This window comes from Lissotriton helveticus, chromosome 8 (assembly GCF_964261635.1).
Source record: "Lissotriton helveticus chromosome 8, aLisHel1.1, whole genome shotgun sequence".
Lineage (NCBI taxonomy): Eukaryota > Metazoa > Chordata > Amphibia > Caudata > Salamandridae > Lissotriton > Lissotriton helveticus.
This window is the reverse complement of record NC_136069.1, coordinates 953348397-953371033: the sequence shown is the minus strand read 5'-3', so window position 1 is coordinate 953371033 and position 22637 is coordinate 953348397. Positions and strand designations below refer to the sequence as shown.

At 50.2% G+C, this 22637-nt stretch overlaps 1 protein-coding gene across 1 annotated transcript; it reads left to right on the top strand.

Moving 5' to 3' along the window:
* The first annotated feature begins 7228 nt into the window (after positions 1 to 7228).
* Positions 7229 to 22381, top strand: ARX (aristaless related homeobox). The gene is made up of 5 exons (XM_078656095.1): positions 7229 to 7471; positions 10041 to 10689; positions 13347 to 13392; positions 17689 to 17990; positions 21160 to 22381. Exons 1-5 carry the CDS (start codon positions 7291 to 7293, stop codon positions 21395 to 21397), a joined length of 1416 nt encoding a protein of 471 aa, XP_078512221.1. The 5' UTR covers positions 7229 to 7290; the 3' UTR covers positions 21398 to 22381.
* Positions 22382 to 22637: the final 256 nt, after the last annotated feature.

Here is a 22637-nt window from a genome sequence, read left to right as displayed (position 1 = left end):
AATATAGCAATATTATGTGTTTAGAGGAGTTCTAACAACTTTTGGGCCTGTGGCTACTATACCTGCTGCACCATTCAAATTATGACGATGTTGTCTGCAAGGTAACTGCACTGTGTCTGCCTGTTTAGTAGTCAAATATAGCATAGCTCTTGTATATTAACTTTATTTTTAACATGCAATGTTTATTACAACAACCAAATAGATTACGTTGAAAAATCAGTCTGATAATGCCTACAAAGTTCAAAGAAAGGTACTGGGGCATGAATAGGAAATGCCACAAACGTTCTAAAGCTAAAACATCTGCTTTACACAACTAATTGATAAAAAGTATTCATTCCAGCATACAATTGGAAGCGTTCTGCCTTTTCCATGGGAAGAGATCTTATCATGACAGTGAATGGGGCTTAAACAGCATGAACAGCTTCAGTAGAAGTATTGTATATGCGCCAGGGGAAGTTAACAAAAAAAAAGTTTCACACATAAGTGAACGAACACAGTAATTCGATGTGGAAACTGATCAAAGCCCCCTTTTAAGATATTTTAAATACAAGAGATTTCACAAGCAGAGCGCAAGTGCTGTGCAGGCGAAACCTAAAAATAAAAACATCCTTTAACTTCCTGGCCGATATCAGACAAAACAGTCCAATCATCTGTAATAAATTAACAAATACGGAATTCCAACTATGGTACTGTGCTGCAGGGACAAGGTGCGCAGAACAGAAACTAGACATTGATGTCTACAGCCTCTGGTGAAAACGTGTCCTAGGAGGAAGCTTCATATCAAGGTTGCCATTCATCCCACACACCAGAGGAGCTACTGTGCGCCCCCTAGATGTCTCTGTGTAGAGTGGACGCCCCGCCTGGGCTCGCCGTGAAGGAGAGGGGCTTCCTTCCACTCTGGCTCCGTGTCGACCGCTCTGTTTCTGGACACAGGCTCGCCCTCTCTCCTTACAACTGTTGCATTCTCCCCAAGTACACCCCACACGTCAAAAACGACACCGTTCCCCAGGGCTCTGCGTCAGCAATGCAGCCTGGCAATCTGTGACACCCACGGGGCTCACACTCTCTCTTACGTATTATTAAGGAAAATGAAAATAATTGTTGTGATGCTAATACCTTTAGGGAACCATCAGACAGTGTGGAAATAATTCCATTTACTGGGTATTTTTAATTTAAAGAGTTTTATATAGCCCTGGCTAGACCCGAAGGTATCAGAGCGCTTTACATAAAAATCAACGATGCGACAGAAAAGTTAAACAATTACACAATACATAAAAAAATAGGCAATACATTAGGAGAGGAGAGAAAGGAGAGAAGAAAAGTAGTGAAGGGGGCAGGGGAGGTGAGAAGGGGAGGAAAAGGGAAGAGACAACAAGGAGAGACGAAAGGAAGTCTGCCTAAAGACCGACTGGGTAGGTGACGACCAAGGAGGGAATCCACGGCCCATCTCCCCTATAGCTAAACCAGGTAGCTCCATCGGGCATCAGACAAAATAGTTCAGTCTCAATACATTGAGAGAGGAGAGACGGAAAGACATAAATAGAGGGAGGCTGCGGGAAGAGACGACAGGAGAGACTCGAGCACATGATTTTTTTCCCCCCCAAGAGGAAAATATTGTGTGCCTAGAAAATAAACTTGCTCCAGTGGGACCCTGGTGCCCAGAGGCTGCTGGGTGTGAACTCAGCCCGGCCATGCCGCCTGTGCCCGGCTCTCACATCCATCAACGACCCTCTCCCGGGGTTTGTAAGTGATCTGCTGTGCCGGGACGGTCCTGAGGGCTGAAGCAAACAGAGAAAGAGTCGTTTGGGCGGAGTGGGGGCGCGCAGCCGGTGCCCCTGTGCAGGGCCAACTGCTGCGATCCGGCGGTGGGGTGGTCGAGCTTCACTACCGAGGTTAAACTCCCTTCCCGGTAAAGAATACCTTCTACTCCCTGATCGACACTGCTCGGAGACAAGCGGTCGGAAAAGAGGGCGTATGTAATGAATGAATATATGATTATACCACGATTTCAAATACCACGCATGGCTTTACCACGCGAATTTTACATCGCAAGTGGCTTTACCACGCTGGTATTTACAACGTAGAATTTAACTACGCCTAGAAACGTCTTACCTGCACGTCTTTCTCTACGAGCCCTTACTTCCATCCTCCATTGAAACAAGCGTCAAAACACGTATACCAAAATAAAAAAAGGACTGTTTTTTTGACGTACACGGCACGTCTTTGGGGGAGGCTCTTTCCTTTTTCTTTTAAAATTATGTTCGTTTTTTTTTTTAAAGTAAACTGCTTGTTATTTTTTGGGGGGGAGACCCCCCCCAGCCCCCCTCTGCCCCCGCTTGTTATTTTTGGGGGGGGAGACCCCCCCCAGCCCCCCTCTGCCCCCCAAGCCCACGCAGAACGACTCGAAGGAATACCACATCTCCCCCCCAGCCCGTGGTAAAGACGTCGTGGAAGGCACCCTGCGTGGAAGGCACCCTGCGTGGTAAGTGTCACGTGGTAAATGTTAGTAGTGGTAATGCCTTCGTGGTAAATGATGTTTCCCTAATGAATAAGAATGACGGCCCCAGTGGGGGCTGCGGCGCTGCACCCGGGGCACCTGCAGCAGAGCCGGTGTGACGGCGGGCTAGGCTCGGTCCGCTTTATTTAGGTATACAAAGGTGGAATCAACACACCCACTTTGGGGCGCATCCTATGCCCCCTGTGAGACTGCCCGCTACTGTGTGATTACATTTCGAATAACTCATCTCACTGAGTGGCGTTCACAAAAGGATAAGTGCCGTTATATGTTTACAAATAATAAATACGTGCTTAGTAAAATCCGGTTAATTTCAGTTTGAAGTTCCCGAGGCGTTTACTGGAATTAGGCATTTGCTAAAATATGGCTGGAGATCTCCCAAGTACATACGGGGCGTTGGTTTAAGGGGGCTACAAGGCACACACTTGAAAATTAACAGAGAGAAAAGCGAAAAGAACAATTACCCATGCATAATACCAACACGAAAAGGCGCGAGAGGTCGAAAAAGCAGGAGAGCTCCAGAGAAGACATTATAAAGTGAATACCGGAAAATAAAACAATAAAACGTGCTTCTTACAGAACCATAAAAAGGAAAACATAAAACCAACCGAAAAAGAAGCAAAGAAAGGATATACAAAAATAAACGAATACCGAAATCTTTACCAAAAAAAACATTGAGCAGAAGGTGGTAAACGTAGACATAAAATGATTACTTAAGGAATTAACGAGTATAACAAGAAATGAAAGAAGCACAAGATAAAGAGAGGAACAACATTAAGAAATAAATAAAGAAATCACAAAAACAAAGAAAGAAGTAAATGAACGAAAAATACATAGTGGCGGCACACAGATCGCCTGGCGCTAAAAAGTGCGTCCTTCAGGCGCAGGGACAGTAGACCTCGGGCCAGTGAGGGGGCTCCCGATGCAGCTAATGCCCCCCAAACCCCCGTGGTGCCTGGAGTGGCCTCGTCCGAACCCGGATAGAGGCTTCAGCCGTCTCCCTCATATCCTTACGGGTGCATCCTCACGACCTGCCCGTCAGCTGTTAGTACTGAACGCGCCTCCTAGATGTGTATGCCACCCTAAAGAAACCCCAATTATAAATCCTTGAGTTTTTAAATACCCACCGTAAGTGATTCGAGTACTCCTTTGTAACGTGCCCTCTTTGATTTGACAAATTCGAAATGGGAGGGAAGGCAGAACGGGCGGGAGAGGCCAATGTCTGGCATGGATTTCACAGAAGCCGGGGATCTGATATGGTCCCATTGGCCCAGACTGACACGGTGGCTACGGGGACCTGCTTGGCACCTTCACGTATACAAGGTGTGTTTTGTTGCTTTGGTGTCACCTAAGCTGTAACTGTATCAAGCCGAGTCTACGCTTCTGTGCGGTGCCTGCGCTGAACAGAGCTCTCGAGGGCCCGTCCCAAGTGCCAGCTATACAGACAGAGAAACAAAAGGGGAGCTTGGCCCTGAATCTGGACAAATGGGGAGGCTGGGCCTAATTAAATAAATGAACATGGAAAGGTGCCCCACCACTTACTTTTTATCACACTCTTAAGGGAAGTTGAAGACGCTGTTTGTCGTACTCAACTGGGTATTTTTATTTATACCAATCGATTTTTTGATTTCAAATTCTATTTTGTCAAAAAAACCTTATTATAGACGGACAAACACATATATACAATGTACATTCAACCCGGTCCCGCTAGCTTTCAGTGAATTGGAGCCCGGTTAAAATCGCACACGCTGGTCATCGAAGTAAAGTTTGCCCGCAGAGCTAGACCCCCCGCACCGCGAAATTAAAAGGTATGTCCCTCGCCACTGAGTACAGTGTTTGGTGACCATGCAAACTGCAGCCACACATATCAATTCCGCACTTTTATATACACAGCGTCTCGACTTCACCTTTGTTTTCTTAAATCTACAACTATTTGCATTATACGGTGTCTTTTTTTTTTTTTTTACTGTAGGTCATTCTGTTTACAAACAGCCCGACACGCGCCAGAGTCCAGCCTACGAGTGCCACCTTTGCTCATCTCATGGAGGCCACGGTTACCGCTGTGAGAGAGGTTCCCTGTACTGTACTGACACACTATTGCAAAGGGATTCCGTCACTCCCACTTTATGTCACCAAGTAAAAAGTCAATACGCAAAATCAGAAAGGGTGACAATAGTACACTCATGTTATGACCTGTATTTTTGCCACATGCATTTGCTTAACATGGAATCCACGTAGAATTTTAGAACAACAGTCTTAGAAGTCCACGAGCCTAAATGGTATTCCGGCAACATTTCCACTAGCGTTAATAGTATGCATATGAAAGTTTGATATTACAGCACTTTTTAAGATTGTCATGGTTTATTTTTTGTAACCCCATGAAGAAATACATCTCCCCGTTGGGCAAAAAAAAAAAAAAAACGTCCACTACATCCTCGGGAACTAGGGGTATTCCATCTCATTGTTCACCCTGAAAAATGCCTTTATTCCGTCCCTTTAGTGCAGTAAAGTTGCTAGGTTTTTTTGGGCAAGAGGGTGCCTTTAAAAAGTAGTGAAAACGCACAAACATACTGTCCAGTATGCAACTGTTCGCCCGCTCTCAGAGCAATCTTGATTGCCCATAAACCTATGTGAACCTAAAGATGCGAATCTGGAAACTGCCCCAAAGTGGGGGCCTTTCTGTGTTCATAAAGTTCCATTAGCATGCGCCAAATCCGCAGGTCTACTTCTGTGAATTAGAATACCTATGCATTGCTGTGCATGTCCAATAATGTATGCACATATGTATATACGTAACGCAGGGCTACAAGAAGCTTTGTGAACTTCCAGGTGTCCAGAAACACTAGGGTAGTCTGAGATGCCTGCGCTATTTCGATTACTATAATATTACATCTGAGTAATATCATTATTTTTAGCACTGTAACATCACATACATCTTTAACTCTGCTGAGGAGAATCCATTTGAATATGTATACCTCTTTGGTAGAAATAGAGCCGAGCAGCTCCAATAACACTGGAAATGAAATGGGACGATAGGTTCCTGAGCGCGTCTTTCCACATGCAGCGGCCTCGCGCCTGTGGAATACAGAAAGATGAATTTTTTAATGGGTGGAACATGCCCGTCTGTATTCTTCTAAATTATTAGTTAAACAACACTCCACTGCAGTTTTGGAACTTATGCTACACAAAAAATGTCACAGAGCAGTGGCTGTTTCATTCAACAGAGTGCCCAGGGGGGCTCGCTCCACCAGTGTGGCCCAAGGTTCTGACGGATTGCCGAAGAGCTTGGTGTTGTAGGTTTGTAAACCGTGTGCTTGCCCTTAGACCTTCGGCCTTCGAGGAACCAGGCAGGTTTCTCACTTTTCTTGGCAGGTGTACTTTGTTGCTCGCTGTATGATGGTATCTCGAGTGCATTGACCCTCTGCGATGTCAATGTGATTCTGTGTGTGCTTCACTCACTTCTAGGAAGTGTGACTGTTCCCGCAAAATACTGCCTGTAGTGTCAGTGTCTGGTTTGGGTTTGGGGGTGCACTGTCCAGACTGGGGGTATCGGGTACTAACGAGGGTGCTATGAAGCACACGTCAGTGCAGGGAGGGGGAGCTGCGCCTCTTGTTGACCCTTGCTAATAATCCTTTGTTTTTTATACGCTTCGTGCAGAACCCCTGCCGTCTCCGAGCGCTACAATGAGCGCCTTTAAAAGGAATGTTTAACAGGCTCTCGACACGTGCATCAAGTGATGGTTCTGTGATGGCACATCACCTGCACATATGTCCGCCCGTGAAAGCACAGTAGGGGGTTCCTAATGCTAGGGCACTTCGCCTTTTGCAGCTCGCACTGTTCCTTGGAGCGCAGGCCTCTCGGCAATACATTTTCTCAGCGTTCATTCTGGGGCTTCGTTTATTGTAAGAGGGGCAGAATGAACCCACAGCTAAAGAACTACAGCAGATGCTGCGGCTGGCATATCCGGATAGCCTCTACCACCCCACGCTTAGAGATAAACATGAATACAATGAGATGTACTCTTCCTTATGCACTTTGGTCAGTAACTTAAGCGCTCTTCGATAAAGTGCTCTTAAGGCCGCCCTTTGATAAAGGGGTTTCTGCCACACACCGCATCTGTAGGGATTGTGGGGTGGGGCTCAATCAAAAAGTTCCCTGCGAGCGTGCCCGCCCTGCTGTGCTCCTCTAATGGTAGTGCCTTGACCGTGTGTATTGATGTGTGTGTGTGTGTGTGTGTGTATATATGTATATATATATACATATATATATATATATATATATATATATATATATATATATACACACACACACATACTATATATACACATATATATATACACACACACATTATATATATATATATATATACACATATATCGTAATAAGAGAACACATTTTCAAGAACAATCACTTTCCACTCAGGCTTCGGCGCACATATCCCCTGCGGGGGAGGAGGGTGTGGTGCTGTTGCTGGTATGTTTGCTGTGGGTCATGAGTGATATGAATGGGGGAGGGGCGGTGGCAGGTGGCACTCCCGCTGCGGAAAATCCTGCTCACATTCCGGGTTTTAGCAGCAGCCACGGATTGGAAGGGGGGCCTTGGGGGTGTCCAGCTCAGCCAATCAGCGCCGGCCCGCAGCACGTGGCGCCGAGGGCTCTTGCTGCTCCCTCCACTCTACTTGTTATTAGTGTCCCGGAGCAACAGAGGTAGAGGGGTCCCTCAGCGCCCTCACCGCCAGGCAGGACCCGCGCACAGCCCTAGGAGGGCCCCAGCCATGAGCAGCCCGTACCAGGAGGAGGCGCCCGAGAGGCCAGAGTGCAAAAGCAAGTCCCCTACGCTGCTCTCTTCCTACTGCATTGACAGCATACTGGGTCGCCGAAGTCCCTGCAAGATGCGGCTCCTGGGAGCCCAGCCCCTGGGGGGCACTCGAGCCGAGCTCGAGCAGTGCAGAGAAGGTGAGACTTGGGGGGGGCGGCGGAGGAGAACTCCAGGGGTGGCCTCCGGCCTCTGTCTGTCCATGGGGACCAAGTGATCCATCAATGTTGGGATGTTAAGGGAATCTCTGCTCTCTCAAGATACTACTGAGGGACACGCTGACCCCTCGACACTGGGCTACTAAAATTCGGTCTCCTCTTTTAATACTGGGCTACTGATGGACATCCTGCTCCCTCGATACTGGGCACCAGAGCTTCTGCTCTTCATATGATTAACGTTTCGGTATTCACAGAAGTAATGTGATTTTTTTTTTTAGATTATTGATGTTACTATAACAATTATTTTAATTTTTTTCCGTAAAAGAAATTGTTCTTTCTTGGTACTAATTGTATTAACACTCGCCTGTCTAACGGGCATCAAATAGTTGTGAGGAACGGTATTTTATTTACAAGAGGCGCTTTCAAAGGGGGTCAAAACGCCCTTTTTTCTGTAGGATTTTAGTTTTTTTTTTTACCAATTCCCGTGATTTGCACGGTTCCTTTCCTCTGGTTCCAATTCAGGATACAGAAAAGAAGGTTGTTGACGCCTTGCGGAGAAATATAGATTAAAAAATAACATTCTGTAATCCATCGTTGAAATCCTACGCGTTCGTTCAAAATACCTGAGATAACCGATATATATATATATATATATATATATATATATATATATATATATATATATATTAAAAAAGTTGAAACGTAAAAAAATCCAATAAAATATTGTATCTAATAGAAATAGTGTGATTTATGTTAATACCATCGCTGTGCCTTGGGTGAGCCGTGACTTACTAGAGTGGATGTAACCTATATGTAAGACAGGAATCGGAGTTTTCTCAATCAGGTATTCTGGACTGGGTGAATTACAGTGGCCCAGGAATTTGCACTGAAAGAATACTTGTCTAATTCGGCTTTTAACTCCCTGGCACGGTTTAAAATGGTTTCTATATACAGTGATATACTGAGCAGCGTTTCTGTGGCGGCTGGCTGTATATTTTACTTGAGCCATAACATGCAGTCGCTGCTTCTAAACATTGCAGCCGTGTTCAGCGTGAGTGTAAAGGGATCCCGAGGGCAGGCGCCCGTCAGAGTGCCCATGGCGAGGGGCGGCGGAGCTGGCAGCCTCCTCTCTCGGAGAGCGGCCCGCGGCAGCACAGCGCCGGGCATGTGCGCTCGCTCAACAGGTGCTGCTGTGGGGCCCGAAGAGCTGCTGAAAAGGGTACATGCCATCAGCCCCAGGGCCCCGTGCACGCCGCTGTCTGCGTGGACACCAGGCACATCAAACACGGGCGGCGCTGCACAAAGCACTTCGAGGAATACCCTTCTAAATATAGGGCAAGGTCACAGCGGCTGAATGTTTCATGCCAACGCCGGGAGCCGGGCCTAGTCGGGCGCTTTGAACACAGTTTGTCCTACCCGAGCGCTCGGCTTCAGCACAAGGGCACTCACCCCCGGGGGGAGAGTGAGCCCACTCTCAGATCACCATCTCCCCCTCCTGCGGAAGGGTGCCCTGCCCTGCCCAGCGGAGGGCCCAGGCAAGAACAAGTGGGGGAACTCTTGCACAACCTCGGAGGGAGGGGTGCATGCCACTGCCCCAGAAGAGTGAGCTCTCATCGGAAACCGCTTCCCGGAAGGGTCATTCCCGATGGATGAGCTCCGCTGTACAGTCATTTCTTGGCTCCCAGGTCACAGGCACAGAGCCTGAGCTCCCTGTAAGATCACCTGTTGCCCGTTAGTTCGTAGCCCCTCTGAACGAGACCGGTGACCCCCGAAGGCATCTGAAGTTGTAGCTCACCCGGCGAGGGCTTCCGCGCACCATGTCGCCTCTGGCCGTCCGAGGAGGGTCCGCCTCCGAGGGTGTGAGAGTTCAACCGTTCCCCGCTGATCTGTTGGCTACTTTGGGATGTCCTTGGGCTTAGCGGGGTCATGGGAGGTGGGGCCAGAGGGACCACCGCAGAGAGGAGAATAGAGCGAGGGGACTCTTTTGGGACTTCTACGAGCGACTTGGCACTGTGATAAATTGTGATAAATATATTCCGAAACCCAAATGAACTGATACCAGGTACTGGAATAAGTGACGCTACTACCGCAACGCAAGATAAACGCCCTTCCAGTCACCAGTGAGAGTTGCTTTAGGTTCGGGTACACATGGTGTGGGGTGACCCATCTTTAGGTCCCCTAACCTTCTCTCTGTAGGGGCCTGTGTTTGACCTCAAGGTCACAGGTTCAAATCCCGGTGGGTCCACTCAGCCCTTCATCGATCAAATGAGTACCACTGACTTGGGTAACAATACAAATCTGTTATTCTTATTCAGGGCCAAGATACTCTTGGGTGAGGGTGCGCTCTACATATACACATGTAATGTTATGTCTACTGGTGTAACCCTGTTTACCTATTTTCATCTCAATCTAAGACTAGGACACTGTAGTGCTCTTGTGACTACGCTTTAAGTTGTTCCTGCATTTTGCTGTATTTCTCCTCATGTCCACTGTTGATTTTTCACACAAGCCCACCTCTCTCTCTCCCTCCCTCTCCCTTTGCTCTCCGCAGGGTCTCCCACGGGTGGAAGCGCCGGGGCTGCTTTCGAGGCCGAACTGCACCTACCCCCCAAGCTGAGGCGCCTGTATGGGCCTGGGCCCGGTGGGGGGCGGCTGCACCTGCAGCCTCTCCCCGATCTGGCCGGGCCTCGGCCCCCGCGGGAGCGGCCCGAGCGCCTGCTGCTGCTGGGGGAGGGCGGCTGGAAGATCAGCCAGGCCCCGCAGGTCAGCATCAGCCGGAGCAAGTCCTACCGCCAACACAGCGCGCCCTGCCAGCAGCCCGACCGCCAGGGGGCGCCCGAGGGCCCGGGCGACGAGGACGACGACGATGACATGGAAGACGACGACGACATGGACGAAGACGAGGGGGAGGCAAGCAAGCAGCCACCCCTGGGGCTCCCCGGCCCTGGCAGCATGCGGGCCCCTGCCCCGCCAGAGCAGCCGGACGGCGACCTCTCCCCCAAGGAGGACCCCCTGCTGCACTCCTCGGACGGCGACGCCAAGGACGGCGAGGACAGCGTGTGCCTGTCCGCGGGCAGCGACTCCGAGGAGGGCATGCTGAAGAGGAAGCAGCGGCGCTACCGCACCACCTTCACCAGCTACCAGCTGGAGGAGCTGGAGAGGGCCTTCCAGAAGACGCACTACCCCGACGTCTTCACAAGGTGAGAGGGGTGTGGGGGCACCGGCACATGCAGAGGGGAATCCCCTGAGGGACGGGGGAGACGGGGAGCGACCTCTGGAGTAGGAGACATGCTCCCGGGACCTTTTCACCAGGTGAGAAGGGTGTGGGTGCACATGCAGAGGAGCACAGGGGTATCCACTGAGGGACGGGGGGAGAGCGAGGGGGAGTCCGCTGGAGTAGGAGACATGCTCCCAGGACGTCTTCACCAGGTGAGAAGGGTGTGGGGGCACATGCAGAGGAGCACAGGGGTATCCACCGAGGGACGGGGGGAGAGCGAGGGAGAGTCCGCTGGTGTAGGAGACATGCTCCCGGGACGTCTTCACCAGGTGAGAAGGGTGTGGGTGCACATGCAGAGGAGCACAGGGGTATCCACCGAGGGACGGGGAGACAGGGGGAGTCCGCTGGAGTAGGAGACATGCTCCCAGGACGTCTTCACCAGGTGAGAGGGGTGTGGGGGCACATGCAGAGGAGCACAGGGGTATCCACTGAGGGACGGGGGGAGAGCGAGGGAGAGTCCGCTGGAGTAGGAGACATGCTCCCGGGACCTTTTCACCAGGTGAGAGGGGTGTGGGGGCACATGCAGAGGAGCACAGGGGTATCCACCGAGGGACGGGGAGACAGGGGGAGTCCGCTGGAGTAGGAGACATGCTCCCGGGACCTTTTCACCAGGTGAGAGGGGTGTGAGGCACCGGCACATGCAGAGGGGTATCCACTGAGGGACGGGGGAGACGGGGAGCGTCCTCTGGAGTAGGAGACATGCTCCCGGGACGTCTTCACCAGGTGAGAGGGGTGTGGGGGGCACATGCAGAGGGGTATCCACTGAGGCACGGGGGGAGAGCGAGGGAGAGTCCTCTGGAGTAGGAGACATGCTCCCGGGACCTTTTCACCAGGTGAGAGGTTCCACATGTCGTAAAGGGCATCCGATCCGAATTGGCGCACGGGGACAGGGCGAAGAGCTAGGTGCGGGTGGGCCTTTTAGAAGACACTCTAGCCCGAAGGGCTCGACCGGGTGAGTGGGAAGTGGGGCCCTGGGACATCCACTGGTTGGCGCGTTGAAGAGCTAGAACGGGCCTCCCAGGAGCCACACTACTCGAACGCTTCACCAGGGCACGGGGGCACCAACAGAGGGTCTGGCGAAGAGATAGAGACTAGAGAGCCCTACGGAAAGACACTCCGTTAGATCCTCTGCACCGGGAGAGGGGCATCCGCAGGGCCAAGGGTATCTGGGGCACACACAGAGGAAACAGGGGCAGACAGGGCGGGGCACGGGGCATCCTTCGAGGGACTTTGAGAAGAGACACTCTCCTGCGCTCTTGACAGACGAGAGGCACTCGCAGGTCCACAGGGGGACAAGTGACAAGCTAGAACAGGCAACGCCGTCAGCAGGTAGGAGCCGCAGGACAGGCACGAGGGGAGGCGCATTTGTGGAGGTCCAGGCTTTGGTCAGGAGTGTGGGGCGAACACAGGAGATGTTTAAAAAATGAAGAGAGTTTCGAGATAAGGCGGTTAGAAGACAGACAAGTGGAAATTGGGAAAGAAATTTAGGAAATAGCCGAAAAGAGTCACGGGCCACGGTTACGAATGAGAAAATGAGATACTAATGAAGATATTAGTATAACTAGAATGTGGGAACAAGGTGCGTAAGTTCCAGCGCGCTGAGCATTTTGAAATCAAGGAAACTGAGGAGTAGGGTGTTGGCATGATGGTTAACACTAGAGAACACGGCCACGGCACGCCAGGTGGCACATTAATTCTAAATGCCACCAAAAAGTAAAGAGGCGGCTGTTTACAGGCACATTATTTCTAGATCCCCCTTCCTTCAGTGACAACAGGCTAGACCCCCCCCCCCCCCTATAATCTTGGTCATTAGGCTGTCAACTAATGTGCAGGTTGTGCTGCTTGCCACTGAGAGCCAGGCGCGGCTTGGCACCGCGGGATGGGGCCTTTACCGGGGAAAGGAAGCGCAGAATGGCTAGCCGACAGGGGGCAGGTAGTGCTTTCCAGGTCATCGGCCCTTTTTTTTGTATCCGCGGCCGTGATCTCCTCACCTCAAATTCATGTCATCGCCACCCGGCCGCCGAGTATCAATCACAGCTCCCAGTGCGAGTGGACCCCTCCCCCGCCCATCCAAGGAAGGCCCTAGAACCGATAGAAAAGGAGCTGGGCTGGGGGTGCTCAGTAAACCCGACAAAAAAGGTTCACTTCTTAATAGCCATAAACTCGTTTGAGAGAGGAACATGTCAACACTGTCATCAGGATACGGCACCCTCGCTTCTCAGTACCGGTGCAGCACTGGCTGGGGGAGGGAGGGGGTAGAGGGCCTGGATAAAGTCAACTCGCAGCAAGGGGTCTTCTACACGGTGCCTGGCCTCTGTACTGCATCTCGCGAGGCAACAAGCTGCATAAAGGTCAGAAGTGCGAATCCGATTCTTATGGGGGGGGGGTGCATACTCCCAAAATAGAGGGAGAGACAGCCAACGAACTGTACCATACACAGTCTGAAAGGCAAACGGCTGTTTGTACAACAACGGTTTGATAGACATTGATGTTTGGGCCCAAAGGGCTTCTTTTATGCTCAATTCTCCAAATGGTATTACATTTGGACATCTTGGTTGATATTGGTGTTTGCCTCTGCAGGGAGGAGTTGGCCATGCGGCTGGACCTGACGGAAGCGCGAGTGCAGGTAAGCAACCTGGGAGAGAGGCTGTGCGGGGGGGGGGGGGGGCGCAAGAGAGTGCTGCACTGCAGCGTGAGCGGTGCTGTGACTCCGTGAGCGGTGCGGCAGCGTGCAGTGCGCGTGTGCCCAGTGTAAGTGCCGCCGTCAGTTGAGGGGCTCTTGTGCCTAGCGCCGTCAGTTGAGGGGCTCTTGTGCCCAGTGTAAGTGCCGCCGTCAGTTGAGGGGCTCCTGTGCCCAGTGTAAGTGCTGCCCTCAGTTGAGGGGCTTCTGTGCCCAGTGTAAGTGCTGCTGTCAGTTGAGTGGCTCCTGTGCCCAGTGTAAGTGCCGCCGTCAGTTGAGGGGCTCTTGGGCCCAGTGTAAGTGCCGCCGTCAGTTGAGGGGCTCTTGGGCCCAGTGTAAGTGCTGCCGTCAGTTGAGGGGCTTCTGTGCCCAGTGTAAGTGCTGCCGTCAGTTGAGGGGCTCTTGGGCCCAGTGTAAGTGCCGCCGTCAGTTGAGGGGCTCATGTGCCCAGTGTAAGTGCCGCCGTCAGTTGAGTGGCTCCTGTGCCCAGTGTAAGTGCCGCCGTCAGTTGAGGGGCTCTTGGGCCCAGTGTAAGTGCCGCCGTCAGTTGAGGGGCTCCTGTGCCCAGTGTAAGTGCTGCCCTCAGTTGAGGGGCTCTTGGGCCCAGTGTAAGTGCTGCCCTCAGTTGAGGGGCTCTTGTGCCCAGTGTAAGTGCCGCCGTCAGTTGAGGGGCTCCTGTGCCCAGTGTAAGTGCCGCCGTCAGTTGAGTGCTCTTGTGCCCAGTGTAAGTGCCGCCGTCAGTTGAGGGGCTCTTGTGCTCAGTGTAAGTGCTGCCGTCAGTTGAGGGGCTCCTGTGCCCAGTGTAAGTGCCTCCGTCCGTTGAGGGGCTCTTGTGCCCAGTGTAAGTGCTGCCGTCAGTTGAGGGGCTCTTTGATGGGTCGCCTGCGCCTTGAAGCATGCCCTAGGAGCAGGCCCTGCGCGCAGCGGTGGGTTTGATTGACAGCTACTACAACACCGGATGCCCCCAGAACCCCGCAGAGAGTGACTAGATTCCTGGAAAGGCTGCAGCTTAGAGCGACTGTATCTAGTAATCTCATCTCAGACAGACTAAGCAAGCGAGGTTAACGCCAAGGGGTAAAAGACGCCTCTTCTGGGCCAGAACGGTGAAAGCAAGGCTGCTTCAAGGAGCAGGGCTTCCTGTGCCAGCCCGAACGGACAGTGCGGCAGGTGGAACAAACAGCCCCCCTTCCCTCACACCCCGGCCCCAGAGAGAGCGCCAGGACAAAAGTCAGCGGTAGCAGTTTTGCTTTTAATTGAAGTGATGGAGGAAATTGAGCTTACTGTTCAAACAAATCTGTCTGCTCGAAGCAGGTATTTGCGCGATTAAGGCTCCAATGGGCTCCATAAAAAGCCACTTAGTGCAAGAACAAATATGGCCAGGCGGGGGGCTCCCCCCCCCCACCGAAGTGTGTGCAGGATCCTGACTGGGGAGGACCCTAATAAGGTATATGCAGGGCCCATCCAGGGACCCCACCCGGCCCAGTGGCAAACAGAGAACAGATGTCCCTGGCCCGAAAAGCACTTTACAGTAACAATCCGCCGCTGATAAAAGCACAATAAATTCCATATGGCTCATTTAATACACAACAGCCCCTGGCATCAGCTGGGCCGCGGGAAGAGCCGCCCCCTCTGTTGACACATCGTTCCATTGTCAGACAGAGATGTGACAGCGAAACTAGGGGAGAAAAGTCGTGGGAAAGTTAAATAACTTTTCCTGAGAGGCGGCCGTGCCAGGCTGAACAGACTGCAGGCATCTCCCGAGGTGGAATGAAATGCTGTGTACAATTATTGGACGCCCTCTCTCTGTGTGTGCTAGGAGGGCAGAGAGGGGGTCGGGGCCTTTAATTAGTCACTGCCCCCCCCCACACTGGCCGCCAGAGCCCGGCCTTCTTCCGAACTTAAGGCCTGTGTATCAGAGGGTTGTACCCAATCTCTGTCTGTGGGGAAAGCGTTAGTACCTAATGATAATATTTTATTCCGCGTTTGCAATTAAAACGTATCCCTTCTCTTTGACATGTCCTTTCCCCAGCTCTTTTTGTGTGGTTTAGCATATTTACATTCATTATAACATATTTGTTCGCTTGTTATTTTCTATTCATGAGCTAGGGAGGCGGGAGTCATGTGCAGCGACACATCCTGGTTGTTAGAAAATAAGAATGAGGGATACAAGTCCTTTATGCTAGCAATTATTACTTATAATAATGTTTATTAGCGTTTTCTTAGACTTTAAACCCAATACATCGGCATTAAAAGAGCTGACGGGTACAGGCGTGCCCTTCACGCGGGTGAGTGCGGGCGGTTTCTTAAATTTCATTATTTTTTACTCGTATTTTATACGCATCTAAAAAGGGCCAATGCTTGCTATTTTAATATACAGCACTAACCAAAATTCAAACAATACAATACAGATAGCAAAAAACTAAATTTGCATGGAAAAATGTTTTAGTGGATTAGTTACTGGCACACAATTTCCACTACATGTTGAACAGCTGACACCTATACTTATCTCGTTACCTATGTCCGCTGTCTACCGTTATGTTTTCAACACTAGAGAAACATTTTCTATGAAAAAGTGCCTGATGAATTCTGAATTTCTTTTTCACGAAGGCTGATCAGCCTTAGATGTGCAAGCTAATGTAAAACCCCCTGCACTCCTCAGGGATCGTATATCACTTCGACCGAGGGATCCCGGAAGGAAGCAGGGGAACACCTCGGACTCTTTGGTACCTTACAGATGGCAAGCCAATGGGACTTCCGGTCAGGCCATTCTGAAAACTTCGTTGAACTCAAAGCGGCAAAAAAACAGAACTGCTATTTGAGAGTGTAGGCACTTGATTCACCTGGTTCTGCTCTGCGCGTTGAAAATGCGTGTATCTGACAGGAGTGTAGATATTTTGTTTACGAAAATAAACTTTGCGTTATTTTTACCTGCCATGATGCAATTAAAACTCACAGGATGACAGCGCAGATGACGTTACTCTGTGCATATTTTCGAATACATTTACCAGCATGTTTGCTACCCGATGGTATTTGAGAAGAGAAAGAAATATTTATTTTGTACAGAATGGTTTGAAACAGCTGTTTTTTTCCTTGAAAGGCAATACAAATAACATTTAAAAAAGGATCTCAATTATGCAAATTCCCCAGATAGAAACCTAACTATTATCGTCTGCACAGATGTAAGATCCATAAAATACAGGGGGAAAAATAGGGTTTTAAACAATGCGTACTAAACAGCCTGGAGAAAAATTTGGCTTAATAAAAAAAAACAGAGCGCCCCCAGCACTGCTTGTGTATCCAGGGCCGGGGTCTCCCTGTCTAGATGGGTTCGTTGAGCACCGGCCCGTGCTCTCCCGGGGAGACTGAAGGTCAGAGGTCGAGCACCCTTCTGTAGGCTCCACCCTCAGCAGCCTGAGCTCTGCTGGAGCACTGCCTGTCTGGGCCCAGGTCTGAGCAGCTGTCCTCGCCCCCAGGGTGGGCAACCCCTCACACTGCCTCCCTCGCTGTCGGCATCCACATAGGGGGCCTGTAACTTCGGTCGCAGCACCCGTGTGCACGAGACTGGCAGCAGGGGGCACGTGCACGACAGGTATCTATGGTTTTATCTCACTCACTTGTTTATTATATAGTAGTCTATGTGTCACTGGCGGAAAATCAACTCCGACGCTGGAGTGAATGTCCAGGGCTCGAGAAGGGGGGGGCGGGGGGGGCTGATTTCAGACAGATACTTCCCGAGGCCGAGATGTCCGCTGACATCCAGGAAGGCCACTGGATGGGGTTTAATGAATGACCACAAGAAACTGGAGAGGACTAAACGACGGCAGTCCGGACATCAATGAGCGGTGCCTCCTGGGTTGTTGTGGAGACTTCAGTTTGTTTGCCTTACGCTCGTTGTCTGGGGTGCGCTGACTCGTGCCCGTGCAACGCGCCCCAATTGGGAAGAGCAGCCCGTTTTGCACAGTTGCAAAGGCTGGTTATGGGTGGTGGTGTATTTGGGGAGTGTGCTTGCTTTGGGGTGCACATGATTTAAGTGCTGGGACTAACTGCTGGCGGAGCTGTGTCTTTGGAACCACACCGCTTGAATGTCGGGAGCTGCTTCTTTGTGGGACTGGTTGTATGGCATATACGTGGCTGGGGTCCCCACATCTGCAGAGTACCTCTTTATTGCCAAGGACGTGGTTTGTGGCGCCCAAGGCCGGTTACTGGGTTGTTGTGTTCACTAACCCTCGATTTCTCTCACAGGTCTGGTTCCAGAATCGCCGCGCCAAGTGGAGGAAGCGAGAGAAAGCGGGGGCTACGCCGCATCCGCAGGGACTGCCCTTCCCGGGGCCACTCTCTGGCGCACACCCCCTGAGCCCCTACCTGGACGCCGGCCCCTTCCAGAGCCACCACCCCGCGCTGGACTCTGCCTGGAGCACCGCCTTCCCCGGGCTGCCCCAGGGCCACGCCGGCCTGGGCCCCGGCACCGCCCCCCTGGGCCTCAGCACCTTCCTGGGGGCAGCTGTCTTCCGGCACCCAGCCTTCATCAGTCCCGCTTTCGGCAGGTAGGTCTCCGGCCTCAACATTGGGGGACAGAGAGTGTGTTGGAAAGTGTTGTCAGAGGCAGAAGTGTGCACACAACCTACACACCGGGACACTCCGACCCACGCAGGAGATGCAGCTTTTGCAGGAAAGCCAGAAGCCCAAGGGAAGATAAACAGACACCTTACTGAGAGCGCATGCGCAGCCACACCAAAACCGTCCTGGGAGCGCCCTTTCGGTGAACAAATTAGGATTAAATATAACTGAAGCACCATAGGAGAGCTGCCAGTATTTGCAGCATTTGGGGGTTGTAACAACTGGTTAGAGGACATTTCTTTCACGTCTATTTTATAGCGCAAAATGTATTACTGCCCTTCTCATGAGTTGCATTACCCAAGGGCTCATTTACACTTTGTTTAAAGGCACGGTGTGCTTAAGTGATTTTCCCATAGTAATAGGGTGCAGAGGACGCCGGAACGGGAACAGGGTTCCCCAGTTCCAAAGTTGGCTGCTCTCACATTGAAATGATTGTCTATCGCTGCTTTCATGTAACCAGCGTTTTCCACCTCTTGGTTCACTGGCTATAATGTATAATACACAATGTCCAAGACCGGTTTGGATGCTATCCGGCCCTGGTAGTAATTACACAGTTCGAACTCGCCCTATGCATTCCTATTTGCTGGCACCGAATCATGTTGAAACTCGGTCCGATAAAGTAGTGGAAATAGTCATCGCAAACCCCGTCGAGGTTTACAGTGAGCATTTTCACCATCTTATGCAAAACATCGAGGTGCAGAGCTCCCACAAACAGGGGCCTGGTGCCAGACCGCACATATCCCAGAAGAGCAAACTGTTGGAAAGAACCTGCCATCGAAACAAACCTGGGTACTTTTAGCTCGGGGGTGTATTTCGATCGTCATTCGGAGTAGGTTATTGCTGATACTCGAGAAAGTTGGGAAGGCTCAATGTAATCTCGCGCAGTATCCGCGTCCAGTGTCCCCAATCGCACCTCTGCATATTTTGTTGTTTTCATTTGAATTATTAAATGGAGACAACTCCGACTAACAGTTATCAGGACACCAGAAGGCTTTTTAAACATATTCTAAACAGTATCCTCTGACAAACAGAAATATTGAGTTTATGCCACTGAACAGATTGTGTATGTCTACATACATACTTACGCACACCTTACCAAGCCCAATGAATGAAAGGGATAGAAACAGTAACTCGGCCCTTCTGAAGGCAGCAGTGACGTCAGGATCTGGCAGCCAGGGGTGAATTCTAGTTTCTCTCTTCTCCCCCTCTTACGCCCTGCCATCAGCATGGAAGGTGAACGTAGACTCTTCGTGGACCAAGGCTGCAGTAAGGGTCATAGCTTCGGGAAGCAAACCCCGGAGTACCCGCCAGTGGAGTTTCCAAGCATGGGGAGGCGCGTCGAGTCTGAAGCTGGGCAGCTCGCCCCTTCTGGGGCCTGATATGTGCGGAGGAGCGAACACAAGGCGGGTTCAAGCTGACAGACAGACAGACAGACTCTGAGGTGCTGTGGTGTCAGGCCAGACACAGCATCTCCAGGGGCTTAGGCATTGAGACCCTTTTGGTCCTGCTTGGAAGTAAGTCCGCACACGGAGTATGTCCATATACCTTGCTGACGGGGTTCCCTGCAGTGGGGCAGGCGGGGTGAAGAGCAGGCAGGACCTCATTGACGATAGCGAGCACCAGGAGGAATGCAGCCCAGGGCCTCAAATTGCCCCCTTTCAGAAATCAGTGCCGAAGGCCAGCTCCGGCAGGGAGCCCCAACGTGGGGAATAACATTGCGTCATAAGCAGGTGGACAGGAGCCCTCAAGACAGGAAGCAGTGTAACAAGTTGATGGAGTGCAGAAGAGAATGATCTTTAGCTCGCCTTCGTGCGGCTGGCACAGCATGGGTTTAGATGCAGTTTGAAAGAAACACATTTTCCCAATTTTCCGGAGTTTTACATAGTGCGAACTACACCCGAAGGTATCAGAGTTTCATAAGCACCAGTTGCAGATACAGACTGCTCTAGCCGTTAGGCCACATCTCCCCCCATCCCACTCCCCCAAGCAAGTAAAATTTCACAAGTTTGCAATTTCGAAGTAGAAAGCATATGCAAAAAATAACAGGAAAGTCCTGATTCCATTTATTGAGCTCAGTTGAAAAGTCTATATTCATAATTTTTACTCTATAGCGACCACACTGGAAGAAGCCCATGAGCAGCGTGATTAAATTAACAAAATAATTCCTTTCGGTGGTCTTTTAAAATCAAACAAGAACAAGAAAATGTGTACATTTTTCAAACATAAACCCACAATCTTCTCAGGCACATTCTGGCTGCATCATGCAAACAACAACAAAATACAAGCAGACTAATTAATTTACTTATAAAAATCGTTTCCGCTGCATCACTTCTTTATTGTTTTTAAATCGTTATTCTGACTTTTCCTTTCCTTCACTCTTTATAATGAAAATAAACTTAAAAATGGCGACATGTATGTGCACTCAACGGAACACTGTGACAGTGTTAAAATATTTGACAAACTGATTGTCGTATTTTGTCTGCCCGTATTTTGAAAACAAAAACACCACTGCTACTTTTTAGTCTTCGTTGCCTATCATGGGGGTTTCATTGTACCGTCTCAATTTCGAATACACCGATACAGTGCTTGTATTGTATGTCGTGAAACAGAGCACACGTTTTGGAAACTACACTGCATTAAGAACTAGAAAACTGCCGAGCTATATCCCCATAGATTCTTCTATATAAAAAAACTTTCATTAGCTTGTCATGTATTTGAGTGTTTTGTGTTTATTCATTAAAGCAGGTAATTTGTACATTTGTAAAATTTGGCGTGATAAGGAAGTAATTAATCCTTCCGAAGACGTGAAGAATCATGTGTTCCCCTTTAATTGATTTCCCTTTAAGAATGAGCTTTTTATGCATTTATTAGCAATTTGTAATGAATGCCTTGATAGTCCCTACGTAACATTGGAGTGTGAGTGGAATTAAGCGATGTTTCCGTGTGCTCGTGATTTAGAGGACTGTGGCAGTCACCTGCTTGGGCCAGTGTGAGGGTGCTTGCTGCATGAATCCGAGGGCTCCAGTGGAGATGTCTGTGCAGTCCTGCGGGCGCCGCTGCTGCCAGTGCCTCACTCACCCTGTCGTCTTCTTGCAGGCTCTTCTCCACCATGGGACCCCTCAGCAGCGCCTCCACCGCCGCCGCCCTGCTGCGACAGCCCGCCCCACCCTTGGAGAGCCCGGGGCCCGGGGCCTTGGGAGAGCCCCCGACGGCGGCCGCAGACCGGAGGGCGTCCAGCATCGCCGCCCTGAGGCTGAAGGCCAAGGAGCACGCCGCCCAGCTCACACAGCTCAGCCCCCTGCCTGGGCCCGGCGCCGGCAAGGAGGTGTGCTAAGACTGTCCCGGGGACGCAACCAGAGACCAAACGGGAATGCACAAACAGCGCCCAGAGAGCCCTGCGGGAGGACACCGAGCGCCCACAAGCAGCTTCACTGCAGCGATCACACGGACAGTGGCGAGGCCGCCGGGACTGCCAGCCCATAGCTGCTACTTTTAGGAAACCATCTCTACCCAGCCTCATTAATAGTATCCTCATGAGTAGAAAAAAACACTTACAAAGTATATTTTTAAATAATTTGCACAATGATGTCAAATGTTTTTTTGAGGCTGCGATTAGCCGAGAACGTCACTTTTTTTTGGCTGAAGTGCTCATTCCTCCTCTCCCTGATTTTGTTTCAGTTTACGAATGTTCGCCTTGCTGGTAGGTATGCTATGTTGATCCTTCGGGAGCCCCGGATGGTATTTTTACATTTTTGATTCAGCAATTTGCATATCGTCTGGGGCAAAGTGGCGTTGTCGCTTGCAGGAGGGAATGTTCCGTTGAGGCTATAAGGTAACCAATGGACTTAAAGCAAAGCGTGTACCTTGTTTTTTAAAGTTATTTTTACTACCTTCTTTGTCAATAGACCAACCAAGGTTTTTATATCAAACCAAAGGGAAATTACACGGCTAGAATATGGACTGTTCGAGTCAATAAACTGTGATAGTTTAACTATGTAAATACTGTTGTTGTAAAGAACAGAGCTTTGTATATTTGAAATGTTTAAAAAAGATTGCACTCTGTGTAGCGTTGTAAACCTGTCTCCTGTATCACCCGCTGTGTTGTAGATATCATAGTTACCCCAGCAAAACATATTTATGTACAAAGAACCCCCGATTAATTTAATTTATTAACTGTAGACGTTTTTGAACCCTTCACAAAAGCAGCATCACATCGTATTTTTGTGAGTTTATTGTTAACACTTCTCCTGACGTTCAGGTGAAGAGGTGCCCTTCTGAAAATAAAATAAAAACCAAACAAACAAAAACACAATTTAACAAGAAAAGCGTCGACTGGTCAATTCCGAGAGTTGTTACGCCAAAGGAAGAAATTTTAGATTTTAGATACTGTTAAACAACCCGGTTCACACCAGCAATGTGATGCATAGCGGAAGGAGCCTGGCGTGCGGACAAGAAATTCTGAAATGACCTGTAAACTGCTACCTAACATATAATATTCTACAGAGCTTTAAGTGACTAGTATTACCCCAACTAAACGACACTCGTTTATTTAGCCACCACAGAGAGATGAAAGT